The sequence below is a fragment of the Cricetulus griseus genome, chromosome 4, assembly GCF_003668045.3.
Source record: "Cricetulus griseus strain 17A/GY chromosome 4, alternate assembly CriGri-PICRH-1.0, whole genome shotgun sequence".
Taxonomy (NCBI): Eukaryota; Metazoa; Chordata; class Mammalia; order Rodentia; family Cricetidae; genus Cricetulus; species Cricetulus griseus.
The window spans coordinates 118,649,415-118,669,297 of NC_048597.1; the positions used below are offsets into that span (position 1 = coordinate 118,649,415).

Here is a 19,883-nt window from a genome sequence, read left to right on the forward strand (position 1 = left end):
CTCATAGTAAACAGACCACACTGTCTCTGCTGTTTCCTTGAGCCAGTCACTACTTCTACTATCTTATACATTCCACAAACTTAGCATATAGGGATATGTTCATCTTTGTCTTTATTATATTTATGAAACAAATGAGGCAGGATATTTATACCATTTTAAAAACTTAAAATGAGCCTCATATCACAAAGGAATAAAACCACTGCATTATACTTTAAGGCATAATCAAAGTTTTCTTTTACCCTTCTTCCACAGCAAAATGTTATAAGTATGTATCATGACAGTAACCATAGACTGCTCACAATGTAATAATTATTAGTATTGCTGTCACTTTTGAGTAATAATTTTACCTGATAGAGACATTTGGAAATGATTTCTTTCCCTGGCATCTCCTACATGATATTATAGAGCTTCAGTTACACTAACCTGATTTATGAAGACGTGTAGTCTTTATGAAAAAGATGATGACTTTACCATCATGGTATCTTTCAAATAAAATCTTTGTTTATAATTTCAAAAATATGCCCTAACCCTAACACTCATTCCTACCATACTCTGTAATGCTGTCTACTAAATGGTCTGAAACTCATTTGTCCAACTCACAACATTGTTTCTGACTTTCAGATTTATCATCCATATTCACTGCATGAATTTCTAGACTTCTGAAAATAACCTCTCATCTACAAAATACTTTATGGTTCTCGCTTTTTACATTTTTCTCTTCTGGGATTTCTTTCTTTTTGTATCAAGTTTTCTTACAATATCTATTTTGTTTCACTATAATGTACCTTATTTGTAGTTGGCTTTCTTTTCCTTCATATTTAATTTTCCATTTTTGTTTACAAAACTGTGTAGTGCATAGACTGTGTTCACAAGCGTGTGGGGGACAGTTACTTGCACAATATCAAGTCATCCATAAAAAATTGTTGAATTATTTTTAACTGATAAATGGTTAGTTTGATAACTAATTCAGATTAGTTATCAAAAAGAACTTTTTATGGAATGTAATTAGTTTAAAGAGTAAATCTCCTACATTGTTCCTATTCTTAACATAAATCTCTGGGTATGTCTTGAATGCATGGACCAAGATATTAGACTGTACTCTGTTGGAAAACTTATCTGGCTAGAAATCAATTACCAAATACCATGGACACTTGGAGTCATTAATAATGCCAAAGCCATACTTTATTTATGTCTCAGACACTCTAGACACATACTCAAAGCTTATTGAGAGTCTACAGGATATTAAAATAGAACTCTAAAATTTGGACATAATTTCAAAACAAAAAAATTGATCCTATACATTTGAGACAAAGCCCCATGTTTTGCATTTTCATAGGACTTTGGTTAGGGAAAATCAAATTTGATCAAATATTTTTCAGAGACTGGTCTTTAGGAAGAAAAACAGACTTGAAGAAAATTTAATTATCATAAGTAAGCTTTTGTGCTATTGTTATAAGGTGGAGTAATCTGTCCCATTTCATAATACTTCTCAAATATTTGGAGTTCTATGACAGTCACATCTATTCAAAGACATAAGGTTTTGGCTTTAGTATATTTGGAGAATAGCTTCCTAAACTTTAGAATTTCTGTTCATTTAGTCCCATTTATCCAGCTGTTTAATTCACATTGTTTACATTTTTTTAGATTATTAAAACGAGAGGACAGTTTCACATTTATTCCTCGTTCTCGTGAAGAACTTCCAGACAACTTTCCAAAGGAAATCCCTGGGGTCTGCTATTTCTTGGAGGTCAGGACCGGTCCAAAGCCTCCAAAGCCTTCACTGTCTTCATCAAGAATTAAAAAGGTTTCCTACAATATCGGCACGATGTTCCTCCGGGAGACAAGCCTGTGAGACCTGCTGAGGATCAAAGACTCCTCCAAAAAGCACAAGCCCAGAACATGGTTCCCAAGAGGGGCTGAAGACATTGCTTCTCTTCCCATGCTCTGTAAGAACATATAGTTTCTGTTCAATGTCATGCAATAATCCTTGAAAACGTGAATAATTGCTGCCAAAAAAGAGGCTGGATGGTGGGAAAGAAAAATATGATGTATCCATCCACGTGTTTGTCATGTATATTTTATTTCCAAGTACATGCCCCTTTCAAAAGTAACCAATCAATAGCATCTGTGTTTTCTTGCTCATCACCCATACAGGTATCTCTTCCTATATATTTATATCACTTTTGAGAGCCAGTTTTGAATATATATTCCTACATTTAGTGAACTGGTAGGTAAGGAATATTCTCTACCTTTTCCTGAAAAGACATTTCATACCTATATCGTGGCAGTGGGATTTTAAACTTCTAAGCAGGAAGAACTGTAACCCAGCAAAATATTTTAGGGATATTACTTATTTTTATAAATATATGCATATATATCTTCCAGCTAGTTACATTTCACAAAACACGCTTAGATATTCAGAATGTGCTGTTGCATTGTTGGTATATCATGTGATGTTAACCTACTAATATAATATAGTTTCACTCATTTAGAGAGATTAGTGCTTGGACTGAGTATATTTAATTAAGGCTATCAGCTGTTGAAAAACCACATGTCTGCTTAGTGAACACATCTTTCAGATTTATTTAATGAAGCATTGGAGTCCAGAGGAAATGGAATTTTCTAGTGGCAGATATACATGTAACTAAGATTTGGGAAAGATCTTTTTGTGATTTTCAAATGCATATCAGTTAAAACAAATTGCTTTGCAATACTGGGATCTTTTCAAATTAGAGCTTACCAATGTAGATGGAGTTTGCAACCTTAGGTATTCCTCTAATAAATAGCATCTCATGACATGATGCGTTAATAATTTCCCTTCCTGTTTTGGCTGATGCTCCTAAGCACTGACTGACAGTCTTGACAAATCATTTAAGCCAATGTTACTGACAAAGGCCTACTAGGGCATTTGTTTTTTTATTGCCTAAACACAAAACAAAGAAAAACTCTGGATTTCATGGCTTTGAGTATCTAAAAAGTATATTCTTCTACAGTTTTGTTGATAAGGCTTTTAAAGTAGTGAATAAATCACCTCGGGAACACTGGAACAGGCCTAATTCCAGATCTAGTAATCACCATATATGTACAGATAGATTTCGATTGCATGTTCTACTAAATTGATGCCCTGCTACCAATAGCCAACATGCATGAAAACAAAATTATTACAGGCTCACACTGACATTAGGAATGCACAGTGTGCCAGAATTTTCATATGTTGGATCATATAAGCATTTGCTGTTTTGAAATATTAAAGTGGACATTTTCTTACTCCAGTATATATACTCACTGGTAACTATGTTTACTGGATGCAATATACTTTCTTTCTGTTCAGGGATTTGGGGCTGCATTAAAGATTTTACGACACAGTTTAGATAAGGTATATATTAATTTTCAATGTTGTCCATGAAGGTTAATCCATGTTTTTACATTCTCCATGTGTATGAGTTGGGGATGTTAAAAATATGCAAAGTAATCATCTTAATAATGATCTCTTCTAAATTGAGCTGTGTTTATGCCCTGGTATATTGGAGACACTAGTTCAACAATCTTCACATGGAGAAGGCAATATATACTGTCTCCAGTTTCTAAGCTGTTAGCTGTTTCCCCTTTTTCCCATGCATAGGTTTCTATTTTTTACACAATGCTTATGGAAGGTCATCCTCATGAGTATAACAATAAATAAATTTCTTCAAGAGACTTGGGTATTAGCCCACCTCCTTCAGAGTAGAGAGGTTGGGAGGATTTCCAGAGTGTATGGATGGAATAAGCTAGAAACTCAAAATAGTCATGCTCATATTAGACAATGCTTGAAGAAAGCTGAGAGTCCCCTTACTGTTTAGGAACATTTAAAGATAGCCATGCTCATTGAGATCATTTATGTCTACTATGTTTAGTAACTGTGTTTAAACATGTTCTGTAATCATAAGATTGAAAAGAGATTTCCAAGGAACCATCCAATCTATTTCTATACTTTTTGCAAAGATTTGTCTAGGCAACTGTTTTAAACACACAGTTATTCTCTCTATATTTAAGAAAATATATGAGAAATGCACACACTCACACATATAATGTGTGTGTTTGTGTGTGTGTGTGTGTGTGTGTGTGTGTGTGTGTGTATTTTATAAAACCTACTCTTTGAAAACCACCCCATTATTCAGCGATTTGTTATAGGGCTCAAGGCAAGAATTTGTTCATTTATTCTCAGTTTTTTCAAAGCATTGCAAACTCTATTTGTTTACATTAGTTTACATAGAGAGGAAATAGCCATTACACTGTCAGAAATATCACCTTAGAGAGCATTACAGAAATCTATTATATGTATCACTGACAGGAAGCTATATTTTTCAAACACTATAATCTAATCATATTTCTGAAGACAGTCTGAGGAAACAGTCTAATCTTTTATGAGGTTTCCAGATTATTTCAAATGACCATAATAGTTACCCTGTTATTGTGTGTGATTGTGAGGCACTACCTAAAATGGTTAAAAAATGTTTCTTCATTCTGGCTGCAGTCATAGAAGGTAGAAGCTATGGAAATTTATGCTTTCATCTTTCCCACACAGTAGAGTTTGAATATCCTACATTAAGAATCTTGACTGCAAATATGAGACAGTATTTTTGGTTTTAATGACTAATAGCTCTCCATTACTCTTATATGCGTACAATTCTTACAAACGGTCTACATTTTAGTGTGTCAGGTTGAAAGTAATTTTAAAAAGTTCCCATAGAAACTAAGTGATGCATATGTTTATCTCACTATAAAAACATGATTTCAAATGCAGCATGCACTTATAGCTTCCCTGATTGAATGTTGGGTCATGTAGCTAATTTAGCAAAAAACTTTACACCTAGACATTATTACCAACAGTTCCCACAGGCAGAATGATAGTTTGATGAGAAGAACACTATCATCTACAAAAAATAATCCATCTATCATAGTTATTCATGTATTTATTCAAATTTTCCTATATAGAATCTGTCTTATGAACTTAAACAGCAGGGGCCACAATGAAAGACTAAGATGTCTCAGAAACATGATTAGACCTTTCAGCTTTCATGTAGTGAAGTTTTTCTGTTACCCAACTTTCTAAAATCTACCTCTCCTATTGTATTTTAGACGACTTGGGGTTTCTCTTTCAATGCCATATTACATATGGAGTCCAATGAGATATGACCCATTGCTCTATCACATATCATTATACATAAAACTGGAGAACTGGTCTGTAGATTCAGCACACATTAGTTCTTACTATAAGAACTATAGTATCAAACTTTCCCCTCTTGGGTAATGACTCTCTTATCAGGATAGAGATGCATATTGAGAAAGTGAAAGTTTGAGCCTCTTTTGCTTTTGAAGACTTAAACATTCTCAAGTGCAGCAGTGCTTTTACACTTGCAAATTCTTCCAAAGAGTTATAGCAATAAAGCAAAAGCACACAGACACAAAGACTTTACAGAATTATCAATCTCCATCTTCTGTAAAGAAAGGGTTTGGGGGCTAACTGAAACAGTGGTCTGCAGTTGTTCAGTATTGAGAGACTTGCAGATTATGACCATCATCGTTGACAATTGCTTGCCTTTGTGAATGGCTGTTGGGTGTTTAGGACAGAAAGTAACAGTGATGTAAACTTCTATATTATAATGTTCTTTAGTAAGACATGGGTTATTCCTCTCTCACCCTTCTGTCCTCTTTGTGCTCGGCAGATAGCATCTCAACCCCTCAATTCCAGCCACCATCAAACATTATTTCTTCTTTACTTCTGAACTAGACAGCCACAGAAAGACTTGCTAATGTGTGATCTAGTTAGTTGTACCCACTGTGTTGGCCTTTCCTTACAATATCTAACTGTGTTCAGTTTGTGTTCCATTGTGTCTGCACTTCTTTTTTTTTTCTAAATCAGCCTGACTTCAAGCTCTTTGTGTAGCTCCTTGAATATTCCATTGGAAATAATTTTAGATATATGAACTTTCAGCCAATGAAAATTAATGATTCAAATCCTTGAGCCATTATCGTATCTCAGTTTTGTTCTTTCTATTATCAGATTGTAGACCTATACCTACAAAAACTGTGTTAGTTTAGATCTTCTATAAGCTGGTGTAGCAAGTAATAGCCCAAATTTCTGATGTAAGAGAGAGGAAATTTCTTGGTACTGTGGGTTGTTCTCACATGAGTATGCCTAACTTTCAGACAACTTAACACACACATAAGCTGTATTAACAAGATGGATCAAATTCTTGTTAGAAAGTAAAATGGACTCAAGTCAGCATCCTCATGGTGGTGAATGAATAACAGCTGCTGATATCTAGACATTAACATATTCTTTTCAGTCTATTGAGATAGTGTGCAAAATTCCTTCTTCACACTTGATTCAAATAACTAGAACCTAATTGTAAGTGTACTGATACCTTACTGTTTCGTCTTTCTTCCTTTCTTTTAATTGAAAAAACCAAGACATTGATATATTTATAGGACAGGAACAATCACAACTGACTGTGTCCCTTCAAGTTGTTTCATAAAGTACTGAATCTCATGTGTGTATGTGTGTGTGTGTGCACATACAGGCATGCATATGTGCAAATGTGAATGTGGTGATTGGGTCTAAAAGGAATGTCATATGTAGAGGACTTGGGAATGTTGGGAATAGTTTTTTGTTGTTGTTTGTTGTTGTTGTTGTTGTTGTTCTAGTATGTTGTATGTCCTTGTCATGCTTTCAGCCAAATCTTCATTGCTCTCTCCTGCTATCCTAGTTTAATGATTCAATTGGTCTGCTTAAAAGTGTCTGCTGGCTCTATAAGAATTACCTAGGAAGTTTTAGAAATGTGAATTTCTGGGTGTTTCCTTCAGAGATTTGAATGCAGTAGGCCTCAGGTTAGACCCAAGAATCAGCATTGATGAAACCACTCTAGGTAACACTGATGTTACATACAGCCAGATATGGTAGAGCAATCATACAATCTCAATGACTACAAGTTAATACAAGGTGACTAAGATAGCAATATACTATTACATTTATAGTTATTTTGAATATTTAAGCACTCTGGGATTCTTTCATAAACTATTATCTGTCATAAGTTTTGAGTTTGACTTTGGTTAAAAATACTTAGTCTGCCTTCAGAACATGAATGATCAAACTTATTAAGGATAGAAGTATGCATTAATAAGCATGAGGAATGAATATTGCCCATTATAGGGCTATTAGACATACTAGCTATTTACTTAGTCACTGCCAAACTGTGCAGTATATGTCATTTGCTTTCCCTCACCACCCAGGCACAGAGATTGAGTTTAGGACATCAGCATGTATTGAAATGACAGCCTTAATTCAGAATGCTGTGGTTTCTGTTATAAAAAGACACCAAGTTAAAACTTAATACTTTGACTCCCTATGTACATTACTCATCGGATTTTAAACTTCACTCATCGGATTTTAAACTTCACTCAAAGTAACTTTGTAGCAATAATTTATAAAAATCTCTCAAGCAATAATTTAAGCCATGGTAATGATGCCATACACAATGAATTTCTGTGCATTTCACCAAACTTTTGGGGGAATAGAGACATGTTTTTCGTAAGCAATAATGTAGATAGTTTGGAATTTGTAAAAATTATTTGGTGTTTCACAGCAAAATGAGCAGCAAGGGTTGAATCAGAGTTTAAAAATTGAATGAACAGTATTCTAATCCATCTCAAAAGTCACTCATGTAGTGTATTTTCATTAGACTATGTTGGGTAAATAATTTAAAACTACCTATTTTACTGTGATTTCTATCTCAAAGATATTCATGTACTATTTGTAAAATTACTCAAATCTTTGGATATCTGTAGTTTATAACAGCAAGAAACAAGAATGTATAAATGGAAGGCAAGTGTAAGTTGTAAGATCTGATTGAGAAAACAAATTTTGCTGAAACATCCATGGATCTTGGTTTGAGAAGTCTGATCTTGGTTTTGAAGACTGAAGATAGAAAGAGCAGAGTTTTCTAAAGGTATAAAGATTGGTAGAACAGAGAGTCTTAAAGAGAAGTGGTCTCTGTAGTGGACACTTCTGATTTAATGAATGCCAGGTGACACATCTGGTGTGTGTTAATCTTGTGGGGCTTGGTGTTGGATTTGTGATTGTTTTTTAAGAGGGAAAAGAAAACCAAACCAGTCATTTTCAGTTATCTAATGAGGCAGTGCCAGGATTGCAACAGTTGTGACTCTCAGTAAGGCTGCATTAGAAGCTCATGGAGCTATTAATAGCAACTCTCTGAAGTTGGTAAATAGGATGAGTCTTGGCTACAGTGATTGAAGGTCAATAGAAGTGTCAGAACATCTGAATCTACAAAACCAAAAAAGCCAAGCACTGTCTCTGCCTTAAGTCACAGGAAAGCCTACTGAATGTAGCGCAGGATAGATAGTATGCAAGGTGCATTAAACAGAACATTTTCTTCTCTCTTTGAACATGTTTGGCTGAGCTAACATTCATTAAGAAGACTGTTTTGCACTTTGGACTCTCCTACCCCTGACATTATAGAAATGATATGTTTTCCTTATTGGGAACTTCAATCACAAAGTCTGGAAAATGTTTCATGTCCTAAAGCCTGTGCCATCATTTTTGAAGCTATACCATATTTCATACTTCTGTATATACTTTTTCAATCTGCACTCCATCTGCTAACAAAGCAAATATTGGGTTTCTGGAAGGAAAAACACATAGGTGTACCCAGAACAGTCTTCCTCTGGGATGTTCCAGAGAACTCAAGTTAAGAAGAGAACACAGAGCATTTGACAGTGTTTAGGGGAGAGTTGAATATATTCTCTCTGCCTTCTAAAGTTGAAAGGAGCTGGAGAGCCTGTATCACAGAGACACTTCTTAATTACTTGTAACTGGTTACATCATGCAGAATTCATTTAGGACAAAAAAAATAGGAGGAGTAAACCCTCCCCATTTTTAATGAGAATCAACAGTTTTAGAAATAATTTAGAATATTATACTGAATCAGCTCACTTGTATATATATCTTAGATTTGTTAGGGTTTAAAAAATATTTCCATCTGGGCGTTGGCACATGCCTTTAATCCCAGCACTTGGGAGGCAGAGGCAGGCAGATCTCTGTGAGTTTGAGGCCAGCATGCCAGCATGGTCTCCAGAGCGTGAGCTACCAGAGAAAATATATATATATATATATATATATATTATATATATATATTCCTAAAATGCATCAAGAAGTTTAGCAATGAGAAACTATTTCTGTGGCTTAGTACTTCAGGTTTTATCCTATGCTAATAACACTTAATCAAAAATTAATTACATTTCAATAATTTTTATTCTTCCATGTTCTATATGTTACAGGAAAAAGAAGCTATAGAGTTGTTATAAATAAGATGAACTTACAAATTGTGGCATTGAACCAATTTCTCTAATTGAACAGTCTTCATGTACATAAACTGTTAAACTATTTCAGAGGTTGATAGTACAAGGCAAAAGTAGAGTGTTCAGTCTCATTCATAGTAAGGCATAGCGTAAGACACCCCAGAATTGTCAGGCTAAAACCTGAAATGAAAGCCAGTTACCAACTACATCTGAATCATTGAAATAACAGAGTATTCCACATCAATCCTGTGTAAGAAGAATCCATGCATTTCCACATCTGAGGAAACATCAATTCTAAGAGCAAATCTTTCTTTGCTCTTCAGGGAGCATTAGATTTGTTCTGTGTTGCTGACTTTCAATTCTAAGAGGGAAATAACTCTTCTTCCGAGATTTGACCAGTACATTTGGATGCAACCACTTAAAAGCCCTTCATTCCCCACCGGAAGCATTGTAATTAAATATCTCCAGAGAATAAAGCAAAATACTGAAGCATTAGCAACAATGTGAAATAATCTAAAATTTGATTTGTATAAATCTCCACATTGGAACAAAAGCTAACATTTCTTTGGGGGTGGATACCCCCAAAATAGCTTTTAGTAGTCACTGGCAGAATATATTGACAACAAAATGAAACCATCTCTAATGGTGGCTCTCTATCTCTAACCACTGCAGTTAGATAATAAACAGAATTATAGAATCATCTAAAGTAATTCATCAGGAATTTTAGAAAAATTCTCAAATTTTTGCTGTTGTGTAACCAAATTTATCAGGCCTTTCATTTTAATTAGTTTGAAGTTTATCACCAGGCACTTGAAAAATTCAGAACCATCATTTGTTATGTAATTCTTTGACCTGAAATAATAGTTACCACTTGCATTTCTTTTGATCCTTAAAACACTTATGTTTTGGAGCTATGAAATACAAATTATCTGGCAATAAAAGCTGTCCTAATTGAAGAGCATCTGTGAAATACTTCAGTGGATTCGGCTGGAGAGAAGGAAAGTGTAAGAAAAAGGTCCTTTATAGAGATGAAAAAGAGGAGGTTTTCTTTGCTTACATTAAAATTATGTCTTTAGTCCATTCTTGTTAACCTAAAAGAAAGCTTAGGCTATTGATTTGCATATTTCATTACCTAATTTTTAAAAATCACAGTATTTATATTAAAAAACTATGATAAAATGACACTATAAAATTCAGCATGTCAAGGAACTTAATAAAACAGCTAATTAGAATGACTATTTAAAGTTACAAGGACAAAATGAAAATTCTTCAACATGTATGTCCACCAGGACAGAATTTGTTTTGGTTTGGAAAATTTAGTACTATGTCTTCAACTGGTATTTGCTACAAGACAAATCCAGCTGTAGTATGGCTTTATGTTAATGAGAAGCAAGAGAGAAAATCAAATAACTGCATCAGCTACAGTTGCAAATTAAGTATGATAAACCTGCATCATTTCTGAGTAAAACTCTCAATAAATGTCTAGTGAATGAATTGTATACATATGTGCTATGTAGGGCAACTAATCAGGTCCCTAAATGTGTTGGCATTTTTAACTCCTGTACGTCCTTCTCTTCGTTTTAAATCCTAAACTTCCCTTCCCTCCATTCCTTCTTCCCTTTATTCTGTCTTTTCTGTCTGTGTTTCTTCATCATTCCTATAAGGTACATGACAATAGTATTTTAGTCTTTGAGTTAAGGCATGTCTTTTCCACATTCACATGACTATAACCTGTGAGGTAATGAGGAAAACTTCGCAGAGAACATTTGGGAAGAGAAGTGACTGTGACTTTAGACTTTATCTGCTGAAATTTTTGTCTGATGAGAGAAACATTGATCTATACAAGCATCTTTGCAATCTCATACGAAGTATCAAATCAGCTTTTTTAAAACTTATGCCTTTAGCCATGCATAGCTTTATTTAGAAAAATCTTACAGCTGAGCCTTCACTTTTGCATTAGACTTGAAAATCACATTGCTAAAGACTGAGATCAAAACAAAGCTTTTTCTGAAATCTGCTTTCAAAATGATAGGTACATCAAATACAGTATGATTTCTCCAGCTCTTTAGGCATAAGGGATACACTGAGAAAGTTATTGGATAATGCTCAGTTAATCTGATTGGTATATTATAGTGTTTCTAGATCTTGGAGTGTGTAAAAAACATTCTACATATGTTTATTCTGCTGAGGAATTGGTATGTGGCATTGTCCATATTTCTTAGCCTTATACCTTTGAGATTTTAATCCATAATTGTTTTAACTTATTCACAACAACTAATGAATTTCCATGGTCTGAAATTTAAAAAATCTTATTTTTGAACATTATATATTGTTATAACAAGGGATAAATCATTTGTAAATCTCAATTCAAAACTTCATTTTTTAGGGAAAATTGGATAATATGTAGCAAATATTTGGTTTTTAAGAGAAAATAATTTAAGCATTTTAAGTGTACTAAAGAAGAAGTTAAAAGAGAAATTTTAGGAAACACACATCAACATTTGACTAACCTTTGAATCTTTTAAAATCTTGAAGGTTCCCAAATTAAAATGATAGTATTTTACTTCTATGTCACTTTATGTATATAATATTCAAACTTCTATAGAATATCTCTGTATTCTCTAGTGGGAGAGGAATATCATCAAATTTTCCTCTTTAGAAGGATTCTTGGGCCTCATGCATGCTAGGCAAGAATTCCATCTGGGAACTACCCTTCCAGTAGCAACTCTTACATTTCAGTTCCCTTCTAATTACATTCTTTGAAGAAATCTTAAATTCTCATCACATAAAAATTAAGATACAATTTTTTAAAAAATTAACAACTCTAAACAGACAGCAACAGCTTGTCATCATTTATTTATCCTATTTTACACTCTGAACTTGAGAATGGGAGAATAATCACCAATCTAATTGAAACTTTCATGGCTACTGATTTTTTCCTTATTCAGAGAGCTTTAGTCTCTAAACTGTGGCCAATCTTAACACTTACCCAAATATCTTCATCATCTTCATTTATTTAGGTCAGTAAGTTTTAAAGTGATTTTGAGATGGGAGAAATGTGGATAATGCAAATGAGAAATTAAGCTGTGAGCCAAAGCTCCTTTATATTGTCTCCTGTGTTTTTTTGCTGGCTTTTAAAAATCAGCTTCTAAGATCCCAATGTACAAAATCTACTTCCTACTGACTACAGACTTTACAACAACAGTTACATCATTAGGAAATCTAGCCCTGCTGTCACAGCTGGCCATGAGGTAAGAAAATTCAGGAGGTTCAGTAGGAAACCAGTCCATGAAGAGAACTGTTAATTTTTGTTGTTGTTAGATGATCAGTTTGTTTCACATTGAACAGAAAGCTATCTTCCTGTGAGTTTGTCTTGGAAAAGGTATTGCAATGGCTCTTGGCACCTACACCACATCTTTAGTATTCAACTGACTAACCTGTCTCATTATACTTTTAAAGAATACCAATTAAGTGCATTGAGAAATACATATCATTCCTCATTCCAAAATCAACCTACCTGAATTCAGACTGTCTAACTGTGAGTTGCCATTTTACAAAACCAAAGGGTCCTATATCCCAAATAGTACTTTAAATATCAGACTTACTCTGTTCATTTGAGTAAATAAGCTCAACATATTGAACGTTCAGCACCACTAGGTTTCTATGCTAACATAAAGACATAGTGATGATATACTAGGCTTTCATTGGTGTCTTCTGCATGAGGTAATTTTTTAATTAAACATATTTTATTTTTACATTTTGGTTTATTTGTTTGTTACAATCTCATGTGTCTAAATTTTGAGCTTGGCTTGTTGTAAATAGTTATACATACACTATTTTGCTAACATATTATACTCTGTGAATCATTTCTTTCCAAAAAATCTAATTATCACAAACAAATTATAACATCATCAAATGTGTTATTATATTTGTAGGGCATGTTTAAATTCCAGATGTTTTGAAATGTCAACTAATTTTCATTTGTTTTCTTTTAATGAATGCATCTCTTAAATGTGTAACATTAATTTTTTTAAAGTTTCATTTGGTGTTTCCCATTAAATTTTAAAGTATTTTCTTTTATATAATAGCACAGGCTTAAAGAAAATTTTTATGGTTAAAATGATCAAATATGCTTCATTTCATGAGAATTTTAAGAATAGCACCTGTAAATGTATGGAAATATTTATAAAAATATAAACATCCACCATATCTTCTTTGTTTGCCATGAAGCACGACTTTTTACCTGTTTGCTTATTTTATTTGTAATTATCCCAAATTATGCACAATGTATATATCCTGTTTCATTATGGAGTAGTTATTGTATATGCAGACTGCAGAGCAAGGTGAATTTGTGCATGGAAAAATGATTGATGGGCACCTGGGATTCATAAACAAAGTGCAAAGAACAGTTGTGTGTTATATTTACATGATTCATAATAGGACTGTTTAAATCATGCATTGTTTATCTTAAATGTTCAAACTGAATTTACACAGTATTTAAATCAATAAATTATGCCAATGAAAGGAGTCTACAGATACTTTTCTTAAGCAGTTTTTATTATCCACACAGTGAGTAACTGGGGATAAGACTGAATAACCTAAAAAGATGAAAGAACAAATGACAGTGAGTGGAGTGCTCACGGTGTGTTATTTTTGTGGCTGGTGATGAAGCTTGAAGATACAATCTTAGGCCTGGTTATTTTTGCACTATGTTTATACTATGAAAAATATCCGTAATTCCTTCACAAAAGCAATTAATTACTCTCTCAATTACTATGCTATTATGTGTTCTCTTTATCATATATGAGAGGCATAATTCACCTGTCTTATGACCAGATAGTTACTCTCCTGAAAGGAAAGGCAGAACCACCACTACCAGAGGCAAATGACAGCTAAATGCCCACTAAGCACCTGTCAGGACTTCACATGACAGTCAGACTGCACAAAGCACATTCCTTCCAAACACTTCAAAAATCTAATGATCAGGCCTTCTCGTCATGGAATACATAGAATCAAGTTACGTTTGTTTTTTTGTTGTCACCATCTTAGCTTATTTTCTGTCACCAATAAAACAGTTATCACCTACTGGCAAATTTAAAGAGTTTTATATTAGTTCATGCTTATGGAGGTTCAAGGCCAAAGAGCCAACTCTGGTGACAGTCTTGTTAGCAGAGTTCCCAGGCAATAGAGTTTCCCATGGAGGAATAGCTTTCAATCCTAGAAACTCTACCTGGGAATATTATCAAATGTAAATCATAATCACCTCCCACCAGTACTAACTGTAAACTTCATGTAAGTTTCTATACATTTAACATCTCATAGTAGAGATTAAGCCCCAACATGAATGTCAGGGGACAATTCATGTTTAAACTATAACCTTCCTCTCATACACAGCCTCTTGGTGCTTAAGTCCCAGATAATCGTCAACAAAGCCAATATAGATATTTCAAAACAGATATGCCCAGGTATTTGTCTTCCAGATAATTCTAGACTCTCAAGTTGACAGTCAAAAGTTACCATTGCATGATCCAATAAAACTGTCCTTTGGTCAGTTATGATTTCCACTGAAAAAGACTATTTCTCTCTCCCTCTTCCTATAAGACAAGATTGAGGGTGGGTTTGTTTTCTCTTATTTGTTTGTTTTTTGGATGGTATTTATTTCCTTGCTAGAACTTGTGATTTGTTCAAAGAAGTACATTTAAAACTATTATTTGAATAGTACAGGTTTTCAACATATGGCCTAATGATTATCTGGATTTCCTCAGTGTCTGTTATGTCCCCATTTCATTTCTGATTTCGTTAATTTAGATATTCTGTCTCCGCCTTTTGGTTAGTATGGATAAGGGATTGTCTGTCTTACTGATTTTCTCAAAGAACCAGCTCATTCATTCATTCATTCATTCATTCATTCATTCATTCTTTATATTGTTTTCTTTGCTTCTATTTTATTGGTTTCAGACCTCAATTAGATTATTCCCTGGTACCTACTCATCCTGGGTGATTCTGCTTCATTTTGTTCTAGAGCTTTCAGGTGTGCTTTTAAGTCACTAGTATGAGATTTTTCCACTGTCTGTATGTAGGCACTTAATGCTCTGAACTTTCCTCTTATCACTGCTTTCGTAGTGTTCCATAGGTTAGGTATATTGTATTTTCATTTTCATTGAATTCTAGGAAGTATTTATTTTCTTTATTTCTTCCTTGGCTCAAGGTTGATTCAATTGAGCATTGGTCAATTTCCATGAGTTTGCTGGCTTTCTGCAATTAGTGTTGTTTTTGAATTCTAACTTTAAGCCATGGTGATCTATGGAAAATATGAGGGAACAGGATGTTCAAGATAGGGGAAGCACAGAGAGGGAGAGCCAGGAAAGACATATCTTGATTGAGAGAGTCATTATGGGGCTATCAAGAAACCTAGCACTAGGGAAATTCCCAGGAATTCACAAGGATGACCCACAAAAGACCCTAAGCATCGGTGGAGAGGGTGCCTGTACTGGTCTTCCCCAGTAATCATATTGATGACTATCTAAATTTTCATCATAGAAACTTCATCCAATAACTGATAGAAGCAGATGCAGAGAGCCACAGCTAAGCACTGGGCTGAGCTCACAGAGTCCCATTGAAGAGGGGGGCAGTGATCACATGAGCAAAGGCATCAAGAACAGTTTGGGGATACCAACAAAAAGAGCTCACATGAGCTAGTGGGAGCTCACTGACTTTGTACCGATATTGGAAGAACCTGCATAGGACCAAACTAGGCCCTATGAATGTGGATGACAGTAGTGTGGCTTTGGCAGTCTGTTGGTTCACTGTTAGTGGGACTTGTATTTATCCCTAGTCCTTGAACTGGTTTTTTGGAGCCCATTCTCTTTACAGGAAAACCTTGCTCAGCCTAGATATGGGGGAGTGCCTTGGTCTTGCCTCTAAGGAAGGTGCCAGAGGTCCCTGACTCTGTATGGGAAGCCTTCCCTTCTCTGAGCTGAGATTAGGAGGTGAGGTGGGAGTAAGTAGGAGGTAGCAGGAAGAAGAGAGAGAGTGGGAACTAGGATCGGCATGTAAAATGAGTAAAGATTGTTTTTAAAATAACAAAAAATAATAAAAGTTAATGCTAGATTTGTGTTTAGTAAACTGTAGTCTGTGAAGGTAAATGCTTATGGAGTCATCATAAAGCCAGGTTTCCTGTTTCTAGGATACAAATGAATGGGTGGGAATCTGTTGATTTGGATAAATTCTTTACAGATTTTTATAGCATTAGTGACTCAGTGGTTTCATTCTCAGGCATCTTCATTCAGTCTATTTCAAAACAAAGAGGTATCTCTCAAGGACTAGAACAAGTGTATATTTTTCCAAAGGCTAAGTCCACAAACAATATTGGCCATCTTTAAATTCTAAGTTCAACATTTCATCTTCCTTGTGTCTTCACTAGTGAGACATTATTGAAGCTCTTACTTAATATTATGAATATTAGAATGTATTTCATAATTAAATATAAAACACATTTAAAATTTTTGTTTTCTTTTTATTTAAATTAGAAACAAGCTTCTTTTACACTTCTCTCTTCCTCTCCTCCTCCCCTGCCTCCCACCCATCACCTATCCAGTTCCCTTTCTGCTCCCCAGGGAGGATGAGGCCTTCATGGGGGATCTTAAATTAGGTCATATCATTTGGAGCAGGGCTTAGGCCCTACCCTGTCGGTCTAGGCTGAGGTAGCATCCCTCTATGTGGAGTGGGCTCCCAAAGTCCATTCTTATATTAGGGATAAATACTGATACACTGCCAGAGAGGCCACATGGATTAACCAGCTCTCCAAACTGACGTCGCCCTTCTGGGGGTATAGATCAGTCCAATGGTGTTTTCCCAGATATCAGGTTGTGGTCCAAGAGTTCCCCCTTGTTAAGTTCAGCTGTTTCTATGGGTTTCTCCAGCCTGGTCTTGATCGCTTTACTCATCACTCCTCCCTCTCTGCAACTGGATTTCAGAACTAAGCTCATTGTGTAGCTATAGGTGTCTGCTTCTGCTTCTATCAGCTACTGGTTAATGGCGTATAAGGTAGACATCAGTCTCATTATCGAAGAAGGGCATTTAAGGTAGCCTCTCCACTATTGCTTAGATTGTTAGTTGGGGTCAACCTTGTAGATCTCTGGACATTTCCCTAGTGCTAGATTTCTCTTTAAATCTATAATGGCTCTCTCTATTATGGTATCTCTTTTGTTGCTCTCCTCTATTCTTCCCCTGACTTGAGCACTATGCTCTCTCATGTCCTCCTCTCTCCTCATCTTCTCTCCTTCTCATTCTCCTAACTTCCTATCCCCTCCCCTATGCTCCCAATTAGCTCAGGAGATCTTGTCCCTTTCCCCTTCTCAGGGGGACCATGTATGTTTCTCTGAGAGTCCTCCTTGTTTCCTAGCTTCTCTGGCGGTGTGGATTGTAGGCTGGTAATTGTTTCCTCTATGTCTAAAATCCACATATGAGTGAGTACATACCATGTTTGTCATTTTGTGACTGAGTTACCTCACTCTGGATGGTTTCTTCTAGTTCCATCCATTTGCCTGCGAATTTCAAGTTTACCTTGTATTTTTTTTTTTTTGCTTTTTTTTTTTCAACAGAGTAGTACTCTATTGTGTAAATGCACCCTATTTTCTCCATTCATTTTTCAGTTGGGGGACATCTAGGTTGCTTCTAGGTTCTGGCTATTACAAATAATGCTGCTATGAATATGGCTTAAAAGATGTCCTTGTTGTATGAATGTGCTTCTTTTGGGTATATGCCTAAGAGTGGAATGGCTGGATCTTGTGGTAGACTGATTCCCATTTTCTTGAGGAGTCAACATAATGATTTCCAAAGTGGCTGTCCAAGTTGGCACTCCCACCAGGAGTGGAGGAGTGTTTCCCCTTTCTCCACATGCTCTCCAGCACAAATTGTCATTGGTGTTTTCAATTTAACCCATTCTGACAGGAGCATGATTGTATCTCAGAGTTGTTTTGATTTGCATTTCCCTGATCGCTAAGGTTGTTGACCACTTTCTTATGTGTCTTTCAGCCATTTTAGATTCCTCTATTGAGAATTCTCTATTTAGTTCTGCACCCCACTTTTTAATTGGATTATTTGGTGTTTTGGTGACGAGCTTCTTGAGTTCTTTGTATATTTGGAAATCAGCCCTCTGTCAGACATGGTATTCATGAACATCTTTTCCCATTCTGTGGACTGCTGTTTTGTCTTGTTGACTGTGTCCTTTGCCTTACAGAAGCTTCTCAGTTTCAGGAAGTCTCATTTATTAATTGTCAATCTCAGTGTATATGCTACTGGTGTTATGTTGAGGAAGCAGTCTCCTATACCAATTTTTTCAAGGGTACCACCTAATTTCTCTTCTTTTTAAATTTATTCTGCACATCATCTCACTGTGATAATGATTCTAATATGCAAATGTAATTCTGCTGAATAAATGTTAAATGTCTAATCCTCTCATTACATCAAATATGCCAGTTTCTCAGTTAAGCTTAAGAAGAGCAGGATGGAGGAGTCTGGTTGTCTGTTTGTAAAAGCTGACTTACATAAAGGTGTTTATTTTCATGTTAAAGGAAAGGAGAAACTACACATGGAATTTAAAAGGAAAAATTTAAAAAGGAAAGCAATAATTATGCTTCTTGGCCTGTTGCATTCATAAAGTGGGAACTGAAGGTATGACAAAATGTGACATATAGGTATGATGGCTAGTGCAGGATGATAGGTAGCTCCTGAATCTCCTACATTATATTATGAAGACATCTTGTAACAAGAGGTTCTTTTTCCCAGCTGGTCCCTTCTCAGCCCCCAAAGAAGAACACTGACACTATATTAATTATAAAACTGTTGGATTGGGCTTCTATTGGCTGTCTCTGTCTTAATTATTAACCCATTTCTATTAATCCAAGTTCTTCCACATGGTCTTATCTTACTGGAGGAGGGTCTGGACCTCTAACACATTTTAAGCACATTTTTACAATTGTTTGCTCCAATTACAATCCTTGCTTCTTTCAAAATTAAAGTAAACTTCAGAAGCATCATCTGTAGTGACAGACTTTGCTTTTGAATTCATGATAAAGCACAAGGAGAAGAGATTTATAGTAAGGAAGGCAAATGCCTCCTAAATACAGTTTAGGAAAAATAGATTGGTCATGGAGTCATTCTGAATGGCATTCACTTCATATGATTTTCACATAGAGCCTCATTTCTTGGTGTGTGTATGGATTCACATCAAATCACATACTGAAAACTTTAGTTAGTTGACTAATGTCACAACAAATAAAAGACAGAGTCTTGATTCCAACTCAGGTATTCTAACTTAATTCTACTAATCTTTATTAATGCTCCATTCTGCTCCGAGAGACTCCAGAAAAAGTAAAAGTGTTAAGGAAGTAACCTTTTCTTTAAAACAAGTAAAAGAAATTAAAAAAAAAAAAACCACCACCACCACCAACAACAAAAATCAACCAAGAAAAAAAAAGCAAAATCTTTAATTAGTCTTTGGATACTGGATTTGGGGTGCTTAC

General features: G+C 35.1%; 1 protein-coding gene across 2 annotated transcripts in view; it reads left to right on the top strand.

Annotated features, from left to right (window-relative positions):
- The window catches only part of Gucy1a2 (guanylate cyclase 1 soluble subunit alpha 2), a 338,698-nt gene extending 336,379 nt beyond the window's left edge, over window positions 1-2,319 (top strand). For both annotated transcript variants that reach the window (XM_035443424.1, XM_027415212.2), the window contains one exon: window positions 1,645-2,319. In XM_035443424.1, the coding sequence (XP_035299315.1) occupies window positions 1,645-1,852 (208 nt within the window). In that variant the 3' untranslated portion in view covers window positions 1,853-2,319. The remainder of the gene's footprint in view (window positions 1-1,644) is intronic.
- Window positions 2,320-19,883: the final 17,564 nt, after the last annotated feature.